At 45.8% G+C, this 21,319-nt stretch overlaps 1 protein-coding gene across 1 annotated transcript in view; it reads right to left on the bottom strand.

Moving 5' to 3' along the window:
* LOC108029188 (protein O-mannosyl-transferase TMTC2) overlaps positions 1–21,319 on the bottom strand; it is a 29,200-nt gene that overhangs the window by 5,431 nt on the left and 2,450 nt on the right. Inside the window, exons 3-4 of the mRNA XM_017101360.3 lie at positions 1,850–1,936; positions 74–629 (exon numbers count right to left, since the gene is read on the bottom strand). Coding sequence (XP_016956849.1) covers positions 74–629; positions 1,850–1,936 — 643 coding nt within the window. The remainder of the gene's footprint in view (positions 1–73; positions 630–1,849; positions 1,937–21,319) is intronic.

The following is a 21,319-nucleotide window of genomic DNA, read 5'->3' as shown; positions in this document are numbered from 1 at the left end:
TCAATTATAAAGTCTGTTTTTGATATCACTAAAACTACGAAAGTAAATATATTCAACTCAGGGGGCGACTCACCTTGTCCACCGTTCCACTGAGTCCACGCATCACGTCGAAGAGTGCGCAGACCAGCAGCGCCGTGATGGCTGTCTCCTTGCAGAGCAGACCGGCCAGGGCCAGGAGCAAGGTGGCTCCCAGGGCCAGCCACTGGCGGGGATCCCCGGACTCGCGCCACCTCATGTGACGCAGGTAGCTGAGGTACGTGAGCAGGTAACACACGCAGGCGGCCACATCAGCCCTGCCCACCACACCGGCCACCGCCTCCGTGTGAATCGGGTGCGCGGCGAAGAGGGCGCCGGCGGCGAGAACCGCCCACACGGAGACCAAAAGCGTTCGGGCCACCCGCACCACCAAGGCGGTGGCCACACAATGGAGCAGATTGTTGACCAGGTGGAAGCCCCACGGCGCAAATCCTCCGCCGATGAGATAGTTCAGCCGGAAGCTGAGCACGCACAGCGGTCGCCACGAGCCGTGGGACCCACTGTCCGTCAGCGGAGTGCCCCAGAAGTCGTTCGAGAGGCTCCGCTGCCAGGGAGTTCCGCCCGAGACATCCGCGTTCGCCAGGATGGCGCGCCTGCAAAGGGAAGGCAGATATAAGAAACACAGTTCAGACCAACAGACAATATCCGGGCAAATCAACAGTTTTCTGTTCTTGGCTTTAAGTAAAATTATTTAAGAGAACTTTCTTAAGCACTTGGTGATTTTCCACCTTTAAGGGTAAATTCCTACATTAAAACGCGAATTCTTCAGCCGCACATTTTAAATTAAGTTCTTCTGTGGGACCCTTTTGCCACGTGAAAAAAGGATGAAGCGAAAGTCCAGTCATTAAGGATTTTACCCACAACTGCCCATGCATTTATTGTGTATATTTTGTGCCGAAGTTAAGCCAAGGTAGGGCCAAATGGCTGCGTCTCGGCGTTGTCATTGATGGCATCGTCGGCATCCGGTCACAAGGCATCTGAAACTGCACTTTCCAAAAAGTATACAAATTTACAGGTGCAAATGTACTACTAAGAATTCGCGCTTTACTTTGACTTTGAAATCTTTCAAGTAAGAAGCCCTTCTGAAGAATTCGCTTTTTATTTCAGCTTCAGAATTTAATGTATGGGTTGTAATCAGTCTTTTTCTGCTTTTCATTGTTCCCAGTGCACGGGAGTAGAGGCAGCTAGCATTCTGAGAACGACTTCTACTACATAACCAACATCATCGAGTGGTATCCTGTTGGCTTTTCCCACACAAACACACTGCTTCGTACCAGGACTTGCATTTTGGTCTTTGGCGGGAGTCCTGCTCCGCCCGAGCCCCTGCTCCTCCATTGGCTCCTCCGGTATTTCTGCTCCACCACCTGTGCACTCTCTGCACGCACGGCAGGCGGACTTTTGCAGGATTTTGGCCGGGTGTTCGTGACAACGGCGACGGCGGTGCCAGCAGCTCGTATATCATGGCAAAGGCCGATGAGGTGGCCACCGAACCACCCCAAAGCCGCCAGTCCCAGCTCTCCACCTGTCCCACCGCCAGTGGTTCACATAAACAAATGCCACTCTAATGCCGCATAAAGTCGGTGGAGCAGCCGGGGGTCTGTGTGTGTGTGGGCTGAAATTCGATTTTAAGCACCACTGGAATTCCATTGCAGCATCAAGGCATGCCGCAGGCGACTTTCCCCAGTCCACTTTCCCTCCCCCCTCTAGTTTTTGTAATGTAACGCAATTCAGGCTATGCTATCGCAACTTTAATAAATTTGCCTGGAAGCTTGAGCGTTTCCCCGCCCGATTTCTCAGGCATAAGGACCCTTACCTGTCGTCGTAGACGAAGCCAGCGTTCAGGGTGTTCAGATATAGGACGAAGGCCAGGCTGCAGCAGAACAGACACGTGAAGTCCATGCTGGAATTATAAAGAAGGGGAGACGGTATCGATTAGTTTTCCTCCTATCCACAGGCTATTACAGAAACTATCTTAAAATAAAGTGCTTTGGCCAACCCAAGGTCTTATCGGTTGGCTTCCGAATTAGGTTTATTTCAAGCCAAGTATATAATATTACAAAATTGGGGAGTAGGGGTGGAGCTAAGGAGCTATTAGAATTCGTTTAATTTTCCTAGGCAGTTTTCATTTTATATAAACAGAGAGATTATAAAGTATGTGACTTCATAAGACTTCTTAAAAGCTAGAGATAGAGATTTCACAACTCGCTATTATGTACTTAAACACAAACAATAATTCGCAGTGTATGCCTTTTATAATGAGCTCGGGGACGAGCCAGAGTTGTGACATTCATCCGAGATCCTTTCGCAGCCATGTTTTGCAACTCCGGATCATATTTCCCATTACGGGTATTCGGTGCCGGCCTTTGTTGTTGCCACTGCTGCTGCCAGCGGCAGTAAGTAACTGCTGGCAGCAGCTTTTCCTCTGCTTTTCCTTTGCTTTCCGCTGGCTTTTCATTCCTTTCGGAATCGGGCGGCAGCGTGCAGGTAGATTGCATTCATGACTTCCTCCTTTTTGGCGCATTGTTGTCATTTCGGACTCCCTGACAGCAGTTGTTGTCGTTGTTGCTGCAGTTGTGCCGCCTTTGTTGTTGTTTACTGGCCGTTGATGATGTTGCTACAGCCATTACACATAATGAGAGCCAGCAGTCTGTTGCTGTTGCATTTGCTTATCCCGGCCCGCCCCCGCCCCCGCCTCCTTGCAGCCACCCCAGCTGCTGACTCTATGCACATTTGTTGCTGCGGTTGCCAACGTCAACAAGCCTCAACAGGGCTCACTCCCCCTCGAAGCCCAGCCCCAACCTGGGTTGCCAGCCCCTCTCCACACCGAACATCGTTGACATTAAGAGTCGCAGCAGTTGCAGACAATAATGGCTATCAACAAGCCTCGACGGCGATGTTTGTCCGTAGCCAGCTTGTGCGTGGCTAGCAGGAGTCCTGCTCCTCCACCGAATAATGGACACATGGCATCCTGGAAACCGCAGTCCCTTTACGCCATTCTCGATCCCTTTCGTATCCTTCTGTATCCCAAATGTGTTGCCATGTGGTAGCACAAGGGCACAAATCCTACTTTGGACTAATAGAAAACGTCACCAATCCAAGAATTTGAAAGTATTGCAGCTCGTTTTGAGGATATTTCATATCATATTTCGCTTAATATAACTTTTATATAATTTTTCCTTTCTCACATATATCATCTATACAAATTCTTAGGGCGAGATAACCCATAAATCCCATTTATATTTGTATTGACCATGATCACAATGAACTAGTTCGGACAGTCCCACCAAGTTGCGCAACTCCGGCGCTTTTCCTGGCCCTTTCCCTTTTTCGACCCACAATCTTGTACATGCGAGCAATAAGCAGTTGGCTTAGGCCTCGCTAAGTCTTATGGGGGATGGCCAAGAGGGCGGCATAGTTTTGTCGACGTTGACATACTGAGAGATTCGTTATTCTCGAGGTCCGGGCCTCGAGCGGCTTATGGCCAAATTAGCAGCATTCAATATGCGAGTAAGCCGCAAAGGGAAAATGCGGGAAAAGCGAAAACGGGGACCCCAGAACATTTTCTACACACACCCGCTAAAATTGCTTTGCTAATGAGCCATAATGACGAGCTCTGCCCGAGTTCTTTTCGCTTCCTTTGTTTGGGTGTTTGCCTGATTGATTTGCCTGCAGTTTGTTTCCGAGCCATTGACTTGGGGTCGCCTCCTCGCATCTCATCTCAGGACTATCATTCGCAGCTTGTCAACTCATTTGGCGAGCGAGTCGCATGCCAATTATCCACAAATAATAGCCCACAACATGAAGTCTCCTGCACGAGGAAGAAGGTCCTTTGTCTGCTGTTCCACACACTTCCTCTTCTTCCTTCCGCTCAATCTAGCTTTCCTCTAAGCTCCACCCACAGACACACATCATTGGGCTCATTTGGGCCATAAATCATGTTTTATTTTCGTAATTAGCCCGGCCACCGCATAAATAACGGGCTTTTCATTGTCTCAATTTTCGCGGACCCTGTGTTCGCCTCCTTAACAGTTTCAGGTTTACTGTTGATTAAATTTGCACTTTGTCTTATTACTCGCCACCATCGGCGCACTTTAAACTGTTTGCACACAAGTTCGAGTCCCTGGCACTTGCCATTTTCCTTGCCTTTCCACTTGGCTCATGCCAGTTGGCACTTTTGTTTTTATTGCCCTGCCACCTGCCATCCTTTGCTGCTGACCTAGTAAATTGTGTCGTCTAATGGTTTTTCTTTTTATTTTTTCTCGCCTGCCACCACTCCCCCATGCTCTCGGTGTTTTTCATCGCTGCGTTTGTTTGTTGTGCCTTTGACAGTTTCCGCTTCCGTTCGGGCAGGTGTTTCTCAGGCCCCGCCAAGCTGCCACCTAATGTTCAGCCACCGAAGGTCGCTTAACCCTTGGTTTCCCCCGGATGCAGCTGGAATTCGAGCCGCCCTTTTAGAGTAAGAATCGATCTATATGGAGTGGTATGTGCACTGTGCGAAACAGCGGTTGATTTTCTGAAGGAGGAGTGGTTTTCGAAGGTCCCACCCAACACGGCGAGTTTGTGCCGGAAATTTTGCGTAGCACAACTACTTTCGTTTATAAGTAGAATAGTGTAAATTGCATATTCTTATTCTGCGGTATGTAAAGCAATAACTAAACCATTGCCCTTTCTTGCGGTGTAGGGTAGTCGAAGGTCCCACCAGGCCAGGGTCACTCTGCAGCCCACAATTAGCCAGCAGCGCGACTTTGGGTATTAAAATTCTAAATTAATTGCCTGGCGAGTGGCGCTGGATGGCCCAAATGCCAAAAACAGCAGCAGCAGTATGGAAATTAGAAAATGGCGGAGGTCTCCGGAGACTAATAGACGTGAAATTTAAGCGCATTGAATTAATTTCCCCTCTTTCCACACACACACACACGCCGAGCAACGAGCACCGAACGCCGAACACGAATAAAGTTATTTAGGGCTGGCAGCAAAAACTATAATTAATAGGCGTTTTTATTTCACTTTGCTTGATTATGCATAAAATTAATTATATGCCGACACCTGCGGCCGGCGTTGACCCCTCGGAAAAGGGGTTAAAACCACCCACTACTTAAGCCCCTTTTTTACTCAACTTTTTTACTCCCCAGAGAGGCAAGCCATCATTTGCCGCTCAAATTGCCGTCGAATAAGGCTGAAAAAGGCAGACTACAGTTGAGTAAACCTGCCAAAAGTGAAAGTTTATTATTATGCGGTATGCAGCGCTGCCTCGTGAGGCCCACACACATTGCATTTTAAATAGGCAGCGCTAGTTTTCGGCGCTTTCCGCCCTCCGCCGCTCAACCGGACATCAAAATAATGAACGGAAAGGCAGCCATTTTGGGAAAGTACCGTAAAAATGCCGAAAACGTTTTAAAAATGAAACGATTACACCATTGCGGCTTGCAAACGACCAAGTTATGATAATGTTTGGCCAACTAAACTCGTTTAGCTTGCCAAATACGAATGCCCAAGCCCTTTTTCCTCTATTTCCACCAAAAAAATACCACACCCATGTGTGTGAGTGCGGATGTGCAAGGTAAGCCTCACAGCAAGTGCGCAACACATGCAAACAAGTCGGAGTCCGAGTGGAGAGGATCGGAGTCAGGAGTCCGGAGTCCGGAGCTCGGAGTCCGGAGCCCTTGTCCGGAGTCCCAAGTCCGGGCCATTGGGCACATTGTGGATGCAGCCCGGCCCGACTTTCCGGTCAGTTTTCGTTGGGAGCGGACTGCCCTTGCCACTGCCAATATTTTTTGAGGTATTTAGCAGCCGAGCTGAGCTCTGTGGGTGTCTTTGGGAGCAGAGTGCAAGTATTAATGTTTATTGGCTTCGAATGCACAGGCAGAAAACAAAAGAATAAATATATGTCCTTTTATTTGTAAGTTCAATCTGAAGAATTCAGAGGTTTAGTACTGGCTAAGTGCAAGTAATTCAGATTACAAAAAAGAAAATATATATTTCATAATTGACCATCATGTTTCTCTAAGTGTAGTGTCGGATTCCAACCAAAGCCAGGGACACGCTCAGACTTTTTGGCAGTTTTATGCTAATCATAAAAAGGCAGATTTCCCGCCCCACACACACATGCACACGTGCATAACAGCGCCTTTCGGGGGCGTGGCCGTTTGAAGGAAAACTTTTCATATTTTGGCCCTGCAGTAAAGTTTCCGTTCGCTTTTGGGGGTTTTCCTCGAGTTTCGGTTTTGTAACTCGTTGAACATTTGCCCAACGGTTCGTACAACTGCAGCAGCACCCCCGTTTTCCTGTGAAAACCTGTCTGAGCGGCTTTTGGCGAATTATGAAAGTGCCGCAGTTCCGCTTCGAGGCTTAAACTATGACGAAATTTGAATACCAAGCGGGCTTCGATCAGGAGATATTTAGGGAATTCGGAAAGAGAAGACACTCCCTGACTCACTTCCAAAAACCCGATGAAGTGCAATATGACATAGGTATTTTAATTTTTCACGTGCCCCTTAATTTAGTTTTCTTTATTCTATATGAGTGCCTGGAAAGCATGGCACCTAACCATTATTCATCGCTTTCCCGACAGACAGCTCCTTCAGCCGCACATAAATAATAATTAGGTAATAATTAGCATCTGTCAATTAACAGAGCTCGATACGCTCTCGAGTTTCGCAGGGCACTATCCCCGCTTTCCCCGCCCAACACTTCACGGCCATAATTTAATTTAAATGCCCAAAACTGTGAATCGTTTAATTATGTATTCGCCGGCACACATTCGCCACGGGTGGGAAAACACTTAATGGAGGGCGTTCGGGGAGGAAGGATGCTGCGGATTTACTATGCCAAAATGTTTTGGCGCCCCGAAAAACAAGGCCCGAGCCCAAAAAGCGGAATCCAAAGAGGCTCGATAATCGCGCGTGGGGTGGGAAATTGCGGGCGTTGGGGAAAATGCGGCGGAAAATGAGAAGCTGCGGCCTAGTTACGAATTTTGCTATAGTGTGCGTAAGTGAGCGTGTGTATTTGAGCTGCGTTAATTGAATGCGCAACTGTCGTGCGTTGTCCTCCGCCCATGGCGCCCCTGCCACTGCCCCTCATCAGCGCCCGAGTCCCCTCCCCTTCATTTGCGTAAGCCTGTTGAACAATTATAACTGGGATGTCCAAATGCCAAGTGCCTTGAAATTGAGTCCGACGACCAACGTGGCGTATGCGTGTTGCTCTATATGCTAATTAAAATGACATGTGCCCCTGTGTGTGTGCGCTTCCCTCTGTCTGTCTGTGCGCTTGTCCCTGGGTGTGTGTGTGCGCTTTGTGCTGTTTGCATTACATAATTATAATTACGCATACGCCATGTTGGCGCGCATTTGATTTGACCGCTTCTCCTCACTTAGGGAAATGTTGGCAGCCTTTGAAAACCAAATGGCGAGCTAAAATAAAACTAGTAAAATGTGCTTCAAATGATAAATTAAAGAATTTCCTTCCTACTTCTAGATAGATTTTTGATATACCATGTTTCAATTAGCCCGAGCAATTTTCGCAGTGTACGAGTGCTGGGATTTTACATTTGTTCCCACTGTATGCGGTAAATATTTACGGTGCTGTTGCATTTTCACCACCAGTTTCCAACTGGCTCGGCATTTTTTTCGCAGCATTTAAATAGTCGGCATGGAATATTTAACGTTTTGACGCGTTGGCCAAACAACCCGGAGGAAGCCCTCGGAACGGAATGCAAAAAATCGTGCAAATCGAACATTAACTGGTTGAAAAACATATATATTTGCACATATAGTACGCTCGCATGAAATAATTAAACGGGGCAACCCGTGTTTGTGCCCATCAGGTGTCCTGCGTGCCGTGCGTGTGGGTCGGAGGTCCAGGAAAGAAATCCAATCGCTAACCGCAAACATAATTAAAAACTTTGCGCAACCACAATCGATGGCGAATGCGATTGGGTTCCGATTTTCGGACATTACACAAGTCACGTGGTTGTGGGAGTGGCAGTGCGGGCCAGAAAGGAGTTGCAGCTGCAATAAAATCGAACGGAAATGCTCACGAGCTGCAATTTTCCCTCCTTTCCCACGGATCGTACGTGGGCATAAATCCAATTAAATCACAAGTTACGCAATGTGATAAGTCACGTTGTTTATTGTTTCAGCGCACACGGCGCCAGGGTGGGGAGTGTGGGCCCTCGCACACCGCAATTTATGCACAACCGACAGGCAAACACAACGGAGCAAACAAACAACTCACGCGCCGGCAAAAATGAAATAAAATAAAATAAAAAAGCCCCAAAAAGAACAGCAGCCACACGCTCAAATGAAGCCCCATAAAATACTGCACAACTAAACGCAGTCTGCGGATTTGGCAAACGTATATCAGCCGCGAACACGCAGAAACCGCGATGGATGCAATGCCAGTAGTTCCCATAAATGGATAATCCCCAGAAATAAATGATCCCAAGCTGAACTAATGTTGCAGTTAATCCGTCTTGAGGATAAACGTGAATTAAATGGCTACGCAATTTACCGAACTTTTATAGCGCCATTATTATCTGGAGGCTTGAAATCACTTTAAGAGGTGGCTAAAAGTATGCTAAAAATATTTTGTATCGACTTTCTTTTCACTGCCTGCTCTTAGGCACTTTAATAAAGTCAAATATTTGGATAATTTCATGATCATTTGAGGGTTATTCTTCTTGGTCTCAAAAAGTTTGGACTCCGCCTAAAATTAATGTTGTTTGTGTTCTCTAGCTAATATAATTAACTAGCTTTCCTTTTTGATTTAAAAAGTCGAACTCGTTGGCCCGACAAAGTCCATGAAAGCCAAAAAGTTCAACTTCCACGAATCTTCTTCACTTTTAAGACGGTCTTTAATAAAAATCCCTCCTTCCCCTGCTTCAAAATCGACCAACCAGTTTGCAGGTTGACCAACTTCACATTTAAAATCCCCAAAACCTTGCGGTTCTGTATCTTGCTCATTATTTACTTTTGGACAACTCTCGTTCGGGTCCAAGGAGCGACCAGGAAAAAGGCACACGCCCGGGAGAAATATGAGCTTACAAGAGGGAACTGCCAAACAATTTTTGAAGTGCGTTTTGCAGCACATTGAAGTTTTTGTGTGGCTTTCAGCGCGGCGCTGTGCAAACTTGATTATTTCTGGTGTGCGGAATCGGAGTCCCAAAAGGTAAGCTGCCCCGGGTTTATTGAAGCATCAATTTTTTCCGCTGGCCAAATTATTTATTAAGTCCCTGAAAAGGGCCAGCCGCAGATTCGAGCAGAGGACCGCAAGAAAAGGGTTTTCCCCGAGCAAACTTTTAATGCCCTGCAAGAAAGTGCAGATGGGAGTGACAGGGGCATGGAAGAGCAAAAGCAAAAGCAGCTTTAAGGCAGCCCCACATCAAAGTCGCGATTCCTTTATGGTTTTTTAATGCCGCAGCATTATTAGGTGGCTTCTATGTTGCGCCATTCGCCTTCCGGCGGCATAAAACCAAAACGAGCGCCGCGTCGGAGCGTTAAAATTTGTCACGCGCTCCTCCGCACATGGGGCGTATGTGTAATTTTTTCGCAACTCCGCCCAAGGCGAGCTGCCATTCCACATCGATCGATGTGTGCCGCCAGTGCGCCAGCTGGCAAATGTGTACGGCAAACATTTCTATCAATCATTCAAAGCGATTGATTCCCAATGCAAACGGAGCGGGCTTCTGACCTCAGTGCGCTTGGAGAAATCACTTTTTTTGAACTTACAATGACCCTTTTCAATGAACAAGAGCCTTAAGTTATTAAATATATTTTTATTACAATAGAAAAAAGTTGGATTCATTGCATATTATGAAACTTAAAATTTTTCAAATTAAACTAGCATTCTTAAAAATGTCTTTTAAGCTTTAGAATCAACACAAGTTTTTATTCTAAGTGTACAGAACGTGTACAGCACCTGCAGCTGCCGGTTTCCACTGCCAAAATAATGCACATTGCAATATCGTCCCAGCTCACACACTTGCAAATTGACAACCGACAGATTTTTAGCCATTGTGCAAAAATGCTCGTCATGTGCGGGCTAAACCAGGACCAGAGATGCGGATGCGGATGCAGATTCAGATTCAGATACAGATACATGTGGCGCAGGGTCGAATAAATAGGAATGGCTGAGGGGGAGCTGCTGCCAAATGCTGGTAGCCAGCAGTTTGCTGTTGCAATTTGTATCTGCTATGAAATGTAAGAATGTAATTGATGTGCCATTTGCGGCGAAGTGGTGATCGAGAAGGCAGCATTCGCCGAAACCCGTTCGAAAGCATTGCAGGTGGTGGTGACCCCGGCATTTGCAAGATATAAAAGGCAGGCAGCATGGTCCATGCACTGAGAAGTAATGGGTATTTACTCTTCGGATTCCATGCTATTTACCAAGCAAACAATTTAGAACGATGAGATTGAATTAGGGTGTTTGCTTGCACACATTTGCAAATGTGTCTGATAATTAGATTTAGCTGCGCTTGGGTATTTGCAAATATAAACAAACAACTTGCAAAGGACACCAAAACGCTTTTTCTCTGCGTGTAATTTCTTTCGGTTGCTGGATGCCAAACACAGCATTTTAAGTGAATGAAATGAAAACAAATATTGCAAATTTGCACAATATAGAGCGCACACACACCAGCGCACTGGGGCTTGCGATTGTTGTGCGCGTGTGTATCTGTGTGCGAGGGGATGGATTGGCATATCTGTGGTGGTCCTGCGGTTGTGGCCAACTGTCCATTATGCGGCTGCATCACGCGCGGACCCAGGGCTCTTATTTGAGTTGGCTTGCATTGCCCTCCCTAACGTTATTTAATCGATGATTTAACCAGTCGAAAGCGGCAGGGAATCGAAAATATGAATCTGTTTTTACACGGGTGTGCTGTTATCCCAGCGAAAACAAATTCCAATCCAAACTTTAACATTTGTTTGAAAAAATATTGGAATTTTTAAACCATTTATAAAGGTGTCCAAAAATGTGCCGCATACAACAGAAAGTCGACTTATATTCAAACAAAAAATATGATTGCCTACTTTTAGGCAAATGTACATAAGGTTTTAAATCTTTACAAATCCCTTACGGATTTCAATCACAAAAACCTTTAGACATTTCTAAAAAGCCCCACTAATTGCCGATTGACCAGCCACTCCGACTCCCACTTTGTCCCTGTTCGTCCATTCTCCCCTCGAGTTTCCTGGCCATGTTTGAGCTGGGCAAATACAACTTACTGATTTTATTGCAAATTGATTTTATGTGCACCTGCCACGCCCACAAGCCCAAACGCCCACATGGCGTACCTACAGCCCTCCTTCAGCTGACTGACTGCCAGCAGTTTAATTCAAACAAATTTTTCATGTTTACATTGTAGGGCGATAGTGGAAACTTTTTAATCAAAGTTAATTGGAAAGTTTTGCTTTGTCATTGCACACACACACATGCATGCAGGGACACGCAGACAGAGACAGATGGCTCTATAGTCTGGCCAGCACACACACACGTGCATAAAAAGGCAAACTAAAAACTGAAAAGTAAAATGTAGGTTATCCTTCAGCGCACACAAAATGGTTCTCGATTCTCTGTGGGTTACTCCCCTCTCGCTCCATCTCCATGTATCCGTCTCTATCTCCGACCTCTCCCCGTCCCTTCCACACACCTCCCACCTATCTCTATCTCTATTCCCATCCATACACCTGTCTCTATCTCTGGCTGTTGTTGGCCCACCTTTGATGATAAAATGTCATTTTGCTCGTTTACGTGTTCGTCCTGTGTTCGGCCTTCTCTGCTTCTTCCTCGCTGCCATTGCCAGGGCTGACATTCAACGCTCTTGATTAAATTTTATGCAGTTTAACTATTTCTTTTTCGGCCCAGAGACGGGTGGGAAAGCGATGGAGCTCGCTCTGCACCGCTCTTTTTATTACGTTTGAAGGCTGACGGACGCATTCAACACTTGAGCGTGCACGGAGAGAAAAAATCCCTAAGGTTTCCAAAGGTGCATAAAAGTATGCAACAATAACGGTAAAGCCCAAAAACACTGCATAGTTGTAAGCACTTTAAAATGTGATTTTCTTGGGATTCTAATACCAATCTCCTACAACACGTAAACAAATGAATAAGTAGGATTTGGAATCATTCAATCTTTCGAAAAAATTATGCATTTGTATTCATTATACGTAACATTACAAATATATGAACAATCTGAAATCAAAATGCTATATAGATGTTTTTCGACGTGTAGTCCTTCCGTATCCTTTCATGCCCTTCTGTGTCTTCTCTGTAAGCTTCAGTTTATGCTGCAACCGGAAAATTAATCCTAATGAGTGCTGACACACACACACGCAAGCAGGGCGGGGAAGAGAGGAAAAGCCGGTGGAAAAGCAGTGGAAAAGGGCAAGAGGAAACGATGCAGGCAGTTTGTTTGCGCATGTGAAGCGATTTATGCTTTTTATGCCCTTTCTTCGCTGAGAGGTATATTCATGGTTGCTGGATGAATCGGAAAGGGCTCTTAAGGTATTTAATAAATACTAGGAAAAAGTTTAAGGGAGGGTTCTGATGGGTTATTTTCAGGTGAGTATTGCATTTTGGGTCTTGTAGCTATTTCATTTTAACAAGAAGAAGAATCCTGATCGAAACTTGTATTCTAGAAGTTGGGATCCATTAGCCTTCAAGGTATAAGACCACTTTTAAGTATGACTGCAAAAAGGACTAGTAGGCCTTTTTAACTGGGGAAAAATGTATCTTTGAACATTTGAATATTTAAAAAAGGGTATTCTCAGACAGGTTTGCCGCTTATCTCTCAGTCCCGGATTTCTCTACCTCTGTTGCTTCGGGCAGAGTTGGTTTTTGTTGGCTCTGTTGTTGCACACGTGCGTCACATGTAAAATGCAATTCCCACACACACACCGCCACACACACAGCGTGCCTTTGTGTGAGTGAGTGCGTCTGTGTGCGCTTGAAGGGGATTCTCATATAAAACAACATTTTGTAAGCATTTTATAGGGCCATAGTGTGGCTGACTCACAGTGAATGGTTGGCTGGTCAGGTGGCGGAGGTCTGAGGGGGCCGGGAAAAATATATGAGCATTGAGGGGAGGGACTGTGAAAAAAGAAGGTTGCCCGCTTCCTTCCAAAAGTGTTAAATGCCGCGTTTTGCATTAACTTGCATTGCAGCCCCCCGGCGAAAACCCTTGGATGGCGTCTTTTATGGGGCTGCCATTGAAAAGCGACCGTTTGCCAGGGGCTGAAATGAAATCAGTGTCAATGTGCAGGCAGGAAATGCGTTTTGCGATGCGTCAGCTTTAAACCGAAGGCATGGGAAATTAGCTTAGGGCCAGGAAGGGATTTATCCGAACTGAAATCGCACCGCCGAACGATATGCTTCGATTCCAAGGCATTCGTGGGCCTCTCTCTGGCCATAAACACCGCTCGCTGATGTCGCCAAGTCACGTAAAAGTGTATTTAGCCGGGCCGTGAGTGGGTGTCCGTGCCTGGCACCCCGGCCAAATCCGCCGGAACACCTAGGTGGCCCTGCTGTCCCACCATCGACAACAATGGGCGCAAAGTAAACAAATTAAAATGTATGCACAGGCACTGGCATATGCGCTGGGGTGTCGTCAATTAGGCAGAGGAAACAAAAAAGCGCCGTCGAAAAAAAGATGATTGCATAGCTCGGGGACAGGGACACAGGGGTGCCGGGTGTGGGGCAGGGGCAGGGGCAGGGGTTCGTGGACAAATCATTTTGCCAGCGATTTCAGCGATTTTCGAGTGCGCAAATTGTTCCCCCGTGTGTGTCCTCGATTCTGGCCCACTTGCTCACTTTGCCAGCCAAACGGGCCATCAACAATTGTGGCAGCCCCCTACCACCCCTCCCCTTGCCAACAGCTCGCATCACATATTTGGTTCATGGCAGATTACGTATACGCCCAGTTTGAAAATCGTTTGCATTGCTTGGGAAAAGGATTGGGTTGGCCGGGCCCTGCTCGTACTAGGCAGCCTCTGCGTTCCAGTTTCAGTTATTTGGGCGGCTTTTGTGTCGACGATGTTTTGGTAACAAAAGAGCAGCACGTTTCAACTTTTTGTGCCCATTACCTGTACACCCAAGGCTGCCGAAGGAGTGCACAATAATTGCACAGCTAAAACTACATCTTTTCACTAAGTTTCATGGGATGCAGGAGCAAAACATGCTTTTAAAAGGCCCTGAGATGGGTTCAGGCTTACCGAATCGCTGGCAAAACCTCTTTAAAATAATAAATCAAAACAGAAGAAGAGAAACTGCTAGGAAACTAACTATAAAATAAATATAATACTTTGAAAATGTGATAAATTTATAAGAAATGTTTGAATATGAGGTTTATTTATATGAGATGCGACTGTTAAGATAACTATTTAAATACCTATTTCTATGAAATGTATCTCAGATCACCTTCTTGTATCCAGGTTTTCAGGGGTACCAGTCCCTCGAGCACACCCGTACCTTGCAGCATACACACTTGATTGTTTTCTGGGTTTTGTTTCTGTTCCTTTTTGCGCATGTTTGACATCAATATAACTTTATTCCACATAGCAGCCCCTCAAACCCCAAACCCACGCCCACCACCCCGCCCGATTCACTTGTTCCAAATATGCAAGAGTTGCATTTTTCGTAGGTTCCGTGCGGTTCGGGCTCGTTTTGTGCCGTTTGCCTTTGTTTGCGTATAGTGCTTTGTTGAAATTGTCATTTGTTACTGCTGCTCTTGTTGCTGCAACCGACGAGCACATATGGTAATGCGTTCTGTTTGTTTCGTCGCTTGTGGCTGGGAGAACATTTTCGTGGCTTATTCGACTGCCGGCGAGGATTGGCACCACCCTGCACTTGCAGCCTGAGCCGCAACCAAAGTTCGCCCGGAGCGCGTTTAATTATTTATCGTGTTTGAAGTGTGCAAAAAACAATAATCAACAAATTTACTTTTATCTGTCACGCCCATTACCTCCCCCCAAGCCACCTTCTCCCCTCCCCGCCGCCCAACTGACTCGTGACATTTGCAAATAAATAGGCAACAGTAACGGCAGCAACAATAACAAACCAAGTATAAATAAACCCGTAAAAATGGGAGCAACAACTTTTCAATTCGCGCAATTTATGGTCGAAAATGAAATTGCATTGTGTATATATGTGTATTTGCGTTTGCAGTTTAATTTAAATATTTTACACTCGCACAACGCACCCCCTCACACGTTTTTTGAACAGACCGCGGTGTGTTTTTCTTCCCCTCCCTCCGTTCCGTGGGTCTTTAAAGTTTGCCAGTGGCTTGGCCCCCGCCGCCTTTCTCCAATATTTAAAATATGAAGACCATTAGCTAAATATTGGCTTTGGCACGCTCACGCACACGCCAAAAACAAGGAAGGGCGGGGAGAAGGTCGGCTAAGAACATCCCAGGAAAGCAGTCAATAATATTAACTCGGAATTGGGAGCGGGAAAGGCAGTGGAATCGGAGTCTGCCCCGTGCTGTGCATACTTATTTGGAGCTCAAGGCGCCCAGGGGTGCCGGGTACTCGCCATTCGGGGGGCACTTTGTTTCCTCGGGGGTGTGAGTGCATAAAATAAAAATAAATGTTAACAATGGCAGAAAGGCGCTCGGACTGGATGTTGGAGTCGCTTGCGTTGGCGGTGTCAGGCGGTTTCGTGCGGCGCAGCACGAAACGCCGGGAAAACACAGCACAGCACACAGAAAGACAGGGGCGGGTTCTTCCTCCCAGAGGGGTGAGCTTTCTCAAAAGACAGCCCCACAGGTAAAGAGAAAGTCGAGTTCCTCCTTAGAAGCAAGCACAGTCTTTGCCAGACTTTCACGCTTTCCGAAAAACGCGACTTCTTCAGGATCTTTAATACGACTGTACTAAATCATACTATGAGGTTATGGTCACTCTAAGCCGTTTACTTAGCCTTATTCATATGGTTACTTTAATATTTTTGTTTAAGAATCTGAAGAATTCGCGTTTTTAAGAAGAGAATTTCCATTTATAGGAATTCAGATTTTCCTCCACTAACATTTATCCAAGGCCTAGGGAAAATCCAAGACAATCCGGCCTTACCCCCATCGCAAACTTGAGCCTACACCCCTGGGGAAAGGAAGAGGCGTATTCTGAGGGCGGCAATTTGTTGTTGCCGCTGCCTGTACTTATGCTAAGTAAAGCGATGATGTAAAAGACAATAACTGGGGAATTAGGGAGAGGAAAAGCGACAGAGACCACAAATTCAGCCTCCGTCCGCCTTTCGGGTTCGGTTTGGCATTTCATAAAGTGCGTAACAATTTGTTTACATATACTTCTGTGTGTATATCCGTGTTTTCTTATGCAAACAACTGCGGTTAGGTTAATAGCGTTGAATCCGGTTTGTTTCCCTTCATTTAATCAGTAACTCTACTTTAAACGGAAAATGTATCTATTTAAAAAATCGTATTCCTACCGAAAGGAATAAAAATGTTAATGTCGGTGGTTAATAGTGACACCCTGCAATTTAAATCGATAATCCTATAACACTGGCCTAAAAATTTGTCCATTGTTGTACTGCCTTTCCGTTTGTATCCTTACGCATGCAAATTTATATATGTGTATTTGGCGTACACTTTTGCGGTTCATCCGTTTTGATATTGCTGGCATTTATGTTTTAATACTTTGTGTCTGGCGAGTCGGGGCAATTTGTTGCTGCCCTGCCGGAGATAACCCCCTGGATCGCCCCGAATATTGCGGCTGCTCTTCGGTCCTGACACTTGCTGAAAGCTTCTGTCCCCACCCGCCACGCCCACTGCCATGCCGCCCCCTTTTTGGACCTGGCTTCTGCCAGGAGACCTGACCACAGACGCAGTCCCTCCACAATGTCATTAGGCAGCTGTGCGAAAGTTTTTGCTCACCTGTGCGACCACATCGAGCACTGAGATTGAAGGGGAGTGGCGAGTGGGGGGCGGAAAGGTGGGTGGAAAAGCGAGTTAGCAGAGGAAACTGAAACAGAAGTGGAAGCAGGTTTGGTCGCTCAGCCTGCAGGCTTTAAAATTAAATAAACTAACACAGCCGCACTCAGAGCACTGAAAGAAAAGCACAACAAGATGAATTTAGTTACTTACATATTTGTCCAAAAGTATGCAATAATATTTTTCAGACCGGGAGTCTGATATCCTTTTTTCTTGCATACTTTTAGACACTTTGTGACAATAGCGATTTCTGTGGCATTCTTAAATACTTAAACTACACATTTTTAAACATATTTTCCTATGATTTCTTCTTTCTGTGTATGTATATAAAGCAAAAGAGCGGAAGAGAAGCACAGACACAAGGACACCCACGGAAATGTAACTAACACACACACAACCACAGACAGACAGACACAGCCTCGCAGAAGGAATCTCTCGCACACACATATATTTTAATGCAAATTGAGCAGAATTAATTTAGTGCTGTCTGTGTTTATCTCTGGTGCGCTTAATATCAAGCCGTCGTCGGTCTCCGTTCGCTATCTCTTTCTGTGCTGCTATCTCTCTCTTTCTGTCCCTGTCACCCGCTCTAGAGCCCTCTCCCTCTTCGGGCTGGGCATATGTTAAACGCTTGCCAGACCCTGGCTTTATTTTATTAAAAAGTGGTCTTCTGCCTGCTCCGCTTTCTTGGAAGCAGCTTGAGGCTGTCTGTCATTGCTCTATTCCCATCTCCCTCTCTATCGCCGTCCCCCTCTTGTGGCAAAATATGTTGCCTACATTCGGGCATCGCTCATACATTTGCTGCGTAAGACGCAGGACAGACAATTTGACAATTTTGTGGCACACCCAAAGAAATATTTGGGTAATAGAGCGATTCCTGAGACCGATTGTCCAAGGGTGTCATGGAAATCATTTCAGAATGTAAGCCACGACTTAAAGGCACCTCAAAGTATGCTTTAAAAAGGGGCCAGCATTCAATCGGACCCGAAACTATAGCATATTTCTATGCGCCATTTAAAATAATTTCAAGCCCTTACTGATTTCTGCGTGCTGTTTTTCTTTTTTCTCCGTGTACATTCATATGTAAAAATTCTTTCTTGTCAGACTCAATTCCAGAGGCCCCTACCTCCTGCGGTTAGTCGTTCGCCTTTGTTCGGGACTTCCGTTGGCCTCCGTTCGCATTAGACACGCATCATTTGCGCGTTTGTAATCAGGCGAAAGTGTTTCGACTTTTGACTCAGCCCCAGCCCAGCCCGCTCCGCCCCTTTTGTCTCAATTGTTCGGCCAAACACGCAGGAAAGCACAACAATGCGTACGTTTCTAGTTTAAAGTAAAAGTTTTTCAATTTCGAGTTTTATGGGCGACAAGTTCGCAGCGTCCGCTCATCTTGAGCCTTGGGTGTTCACACCCTGCTCCTTTCTGAAAATATATTTCTGGAGTAGGTGGAAAATGGGAATTCGCCTTATTTCGTTTTATTTCCCCTGTCGTACGTGCTCACAATTTCTGATGCAGGTTGCTGAGGACTTTAAACAAAGCTCCCCTTCAAAACCACCGTAAAAGCCACGTGTAAAAGGTGAGCAACAAGTTGTCCTGGCCAACAGTTTTGGGTTCCGCTCAGCTGGCCAGGATTCGGGCTCTGATTTCAGTTGGCCATCGTTTAATTTTACGCTTCAGGTGCTGGCCAAAATCGCAGCAGACAATTAAATTCCATTTGAGGGCTTTTGCTGCAACAAATTCGCGCCCCATTCGGTGGCCATTTTCTTTGTTTCCGCCTGCTTCTACAGTTATTGCTGAGTTTTAGGTGCTCCTTCTTGTGTTTTTCTTGTTGGAACGACGTCCTTGTCTTATGGAAATTTCAACAAAGTTTGGAGCTGCAACAAATTCAGCTCTTTTCTTAGACATTTCCATTGTCCTCCTCTATTTTTTAGTTCCAAGCGCGTTTTTTAGAAAAAATATTAATTATAAAGGTGTTTAAAAGTATGCAATAAAAATGAACTTCGCCTCTTTACTGACAATATCAGTTGCTCACTTTAATATGCCGAGATACCAGGGTATCTCCACAATAATATGCAGGTTCCGATTTCATGTGAAGAGCAAATGGGAAAAAGGAACTATGCAATACTGCTTGGCATTGTTCTGTACTCGGCATAAGTTTCCTCCTCCGTTTTTCGAACTTTTGCCTGCCCTTGCAGGAAGCAGAAATGCCGAAGGATTTTATGAAAATAGCTGAAATAATTTTCCATTAAATTCTTGCGCATGAAATTATCGCATTAAAACGAAACAAAAGCCGCTTTTTTCGCACTCGAGTGGAACCCCTTGCCACGCCCCTTCTCGAGGCCCCCAACGCCCCGAAACCCCTCGTTACACCACGTCCATTGTTTGCTTAAATTTTGCACAGTTCCTCGGCGTCATCATCATCGTGCTCTTCCCGCTTTCTCCGTAGAACTCTTCTGCTATTTGCCTGGTGTTTTACTGTTTGCATTCATCTTCATTATTTGTTTGCTCTGCCCCAAGTGGGCGTGGCAGTCCTCAGAAGGGGGGAGAGGGGGAGGCGCAAGGGGGCGGCGGGAAGAAAGTTGGCTCTACCGTTGAGCACTTGGCAGCGAAAGTTTTTGACACAGTTGATTTGCATTTGAAATCCTCGCTCGGGAAACCCACTGCCACCCAACCCACTCGCCCAGCCACCGCCCAGCAATCCCATCTCAACTCCGCCGAGAGGGCTGCCGGCTGCCCCACAATGATTTATGGATTTTCATCATATTCTGTTGATTCAGGGAATATTTATGATTTGCCAGTACTCCATTTTCTCCTCTTCGCCGACGCTCGTCCTTGGGAAATGTGCTCTCGGTCCGCTCGCATGGTATTCATATTTTTCGGGTGGCGTTTTTGTTATAAATTTTTTGAAAAAAATTGGTACTTGCTGCGGCAATAGAACAACAAGGACAACAAATGGAAACCAAAATAAAAATAAAAACATAGGCAGAAAACGAAAGCGAGGAGAAACAAAAGGACAGCGGAAAAATGCTGAATATGCGCAAATTGAATTTGATTTTTAAGCACTGATTGCTTTTATTGTTCTGGTCGCCGGGTCCGGTGAGAGAATCCGGGTTGTACTACGTCGGAATTTAAATAAAATATTCTAAAAAAAGATAGCCGAGGCTATGGGGAGAGGGAACATGGCAGCGGAGATGACCAGTAGCGAGTCTAATCTAATACCAAATTAGAGACTTTAACCATGTAAGTAAGTCAGGACCCAAGACTTGTAAATAAAGTTCGTTATCTTTAAAGAAAACTTAAATTCGACCTTAAATAACTTAAAAGGGTGTCTAAAGTATGCAGTAAAATACCTTATGAAGCCATGTATTATTCGTTGCATGCTTTTGGGGGCTCTTACAAAATGTATTTCAAAAATAGGACAATTTTAGCGTGGCTTATCTTACATGCTGTTATTTATTCATCTAACAGAAAACATCACCATGGGCGGTTAGAACTTCCTGACGCTTCCAGGGTATCAAAAAAAGGGCTGACAATAAAGGCCCTGACAGCACATCTATATTAATTTATTGATATTAAGCTTTTGTGTTGTGCGAATTTGCATTTTTTGCAGCGGAAACGGGAATAGTTTTTTGTCCGCGAAACGATATGAAATTGAAATAACCGAGTTGCAGCAACAATTAGCCGAACATTTCTGGGCTCAAATTGATTTTCGCCTCGTCCTCGCAGAAGTTGTAGCCCCCCACGAAATTGCATTTTCATCGCGCCCGCCCGCAAAAAACACATTAGCACCGGAATGTGCGCAAATAAATACTTAATAACCCGCCGACAAAATGAAACCCCCTTGCACAAATGCAAGTCAGGGGCTGGCACATTAGCATGAGAATAAAACGAAATTACAGTCTTTAAAATAAATGTATGCGGAATTTCCAAGCCGAATGCCAGAAAGTATTCAACTAAATGCGAAATAAATTTGCCAGAAGACAAAGCCATGGGTGGGTGGGTTTTTCCAGAGGCCTTACAGCGGGTTTTCAGGGGCCTTCCTTGGGGGCGGGAATGTCAATTCCCTGGGCGCTTGGAATCTGCCGCCGCCGCCGCCAGGAGACGCAGAAAATCAATTTCGGCTACAAGTTTTCAATAAAGTGAAAATAATGTCGCCAGCCAAGAAGCTCGCTCCGCTTCGCCATTATCCTGCGGAGATAAGAGTGGGTGGTCCTGGTCCCCGGTCCTCGGTTCCTTGCTCCCGATATCGAAGATGTGGCGGGCACAGTGCCTGCGAAAATCAACGCCGAGTGTCAAACAATGAGGGTCGTTAGAGGCAGCAAATCGCAGCCCGTCGATTCGGAGGAGACTACG

The sequence above is a fragment of the Drosophila biarmipes genome, chromosome 2L (genome assembly GCF_025231255.1).
Source record: "Drosophila biarmipes strain raj3 chromosome 2L, RU_DBia_V1.1, whole genome shotgun sequence".
Taxonomy (NCBI): Eukaryota; Metazoa; Arthropoda; class Insecta; order Diptera; family Drosophilidae; genus Drosophila; species Drosophila biarmipes.
The sequence above is the reverse complement of the archived record's forward strand: the minus strand, read 5'-3'. Positions and strand labels throughout refer to the sequence as shown.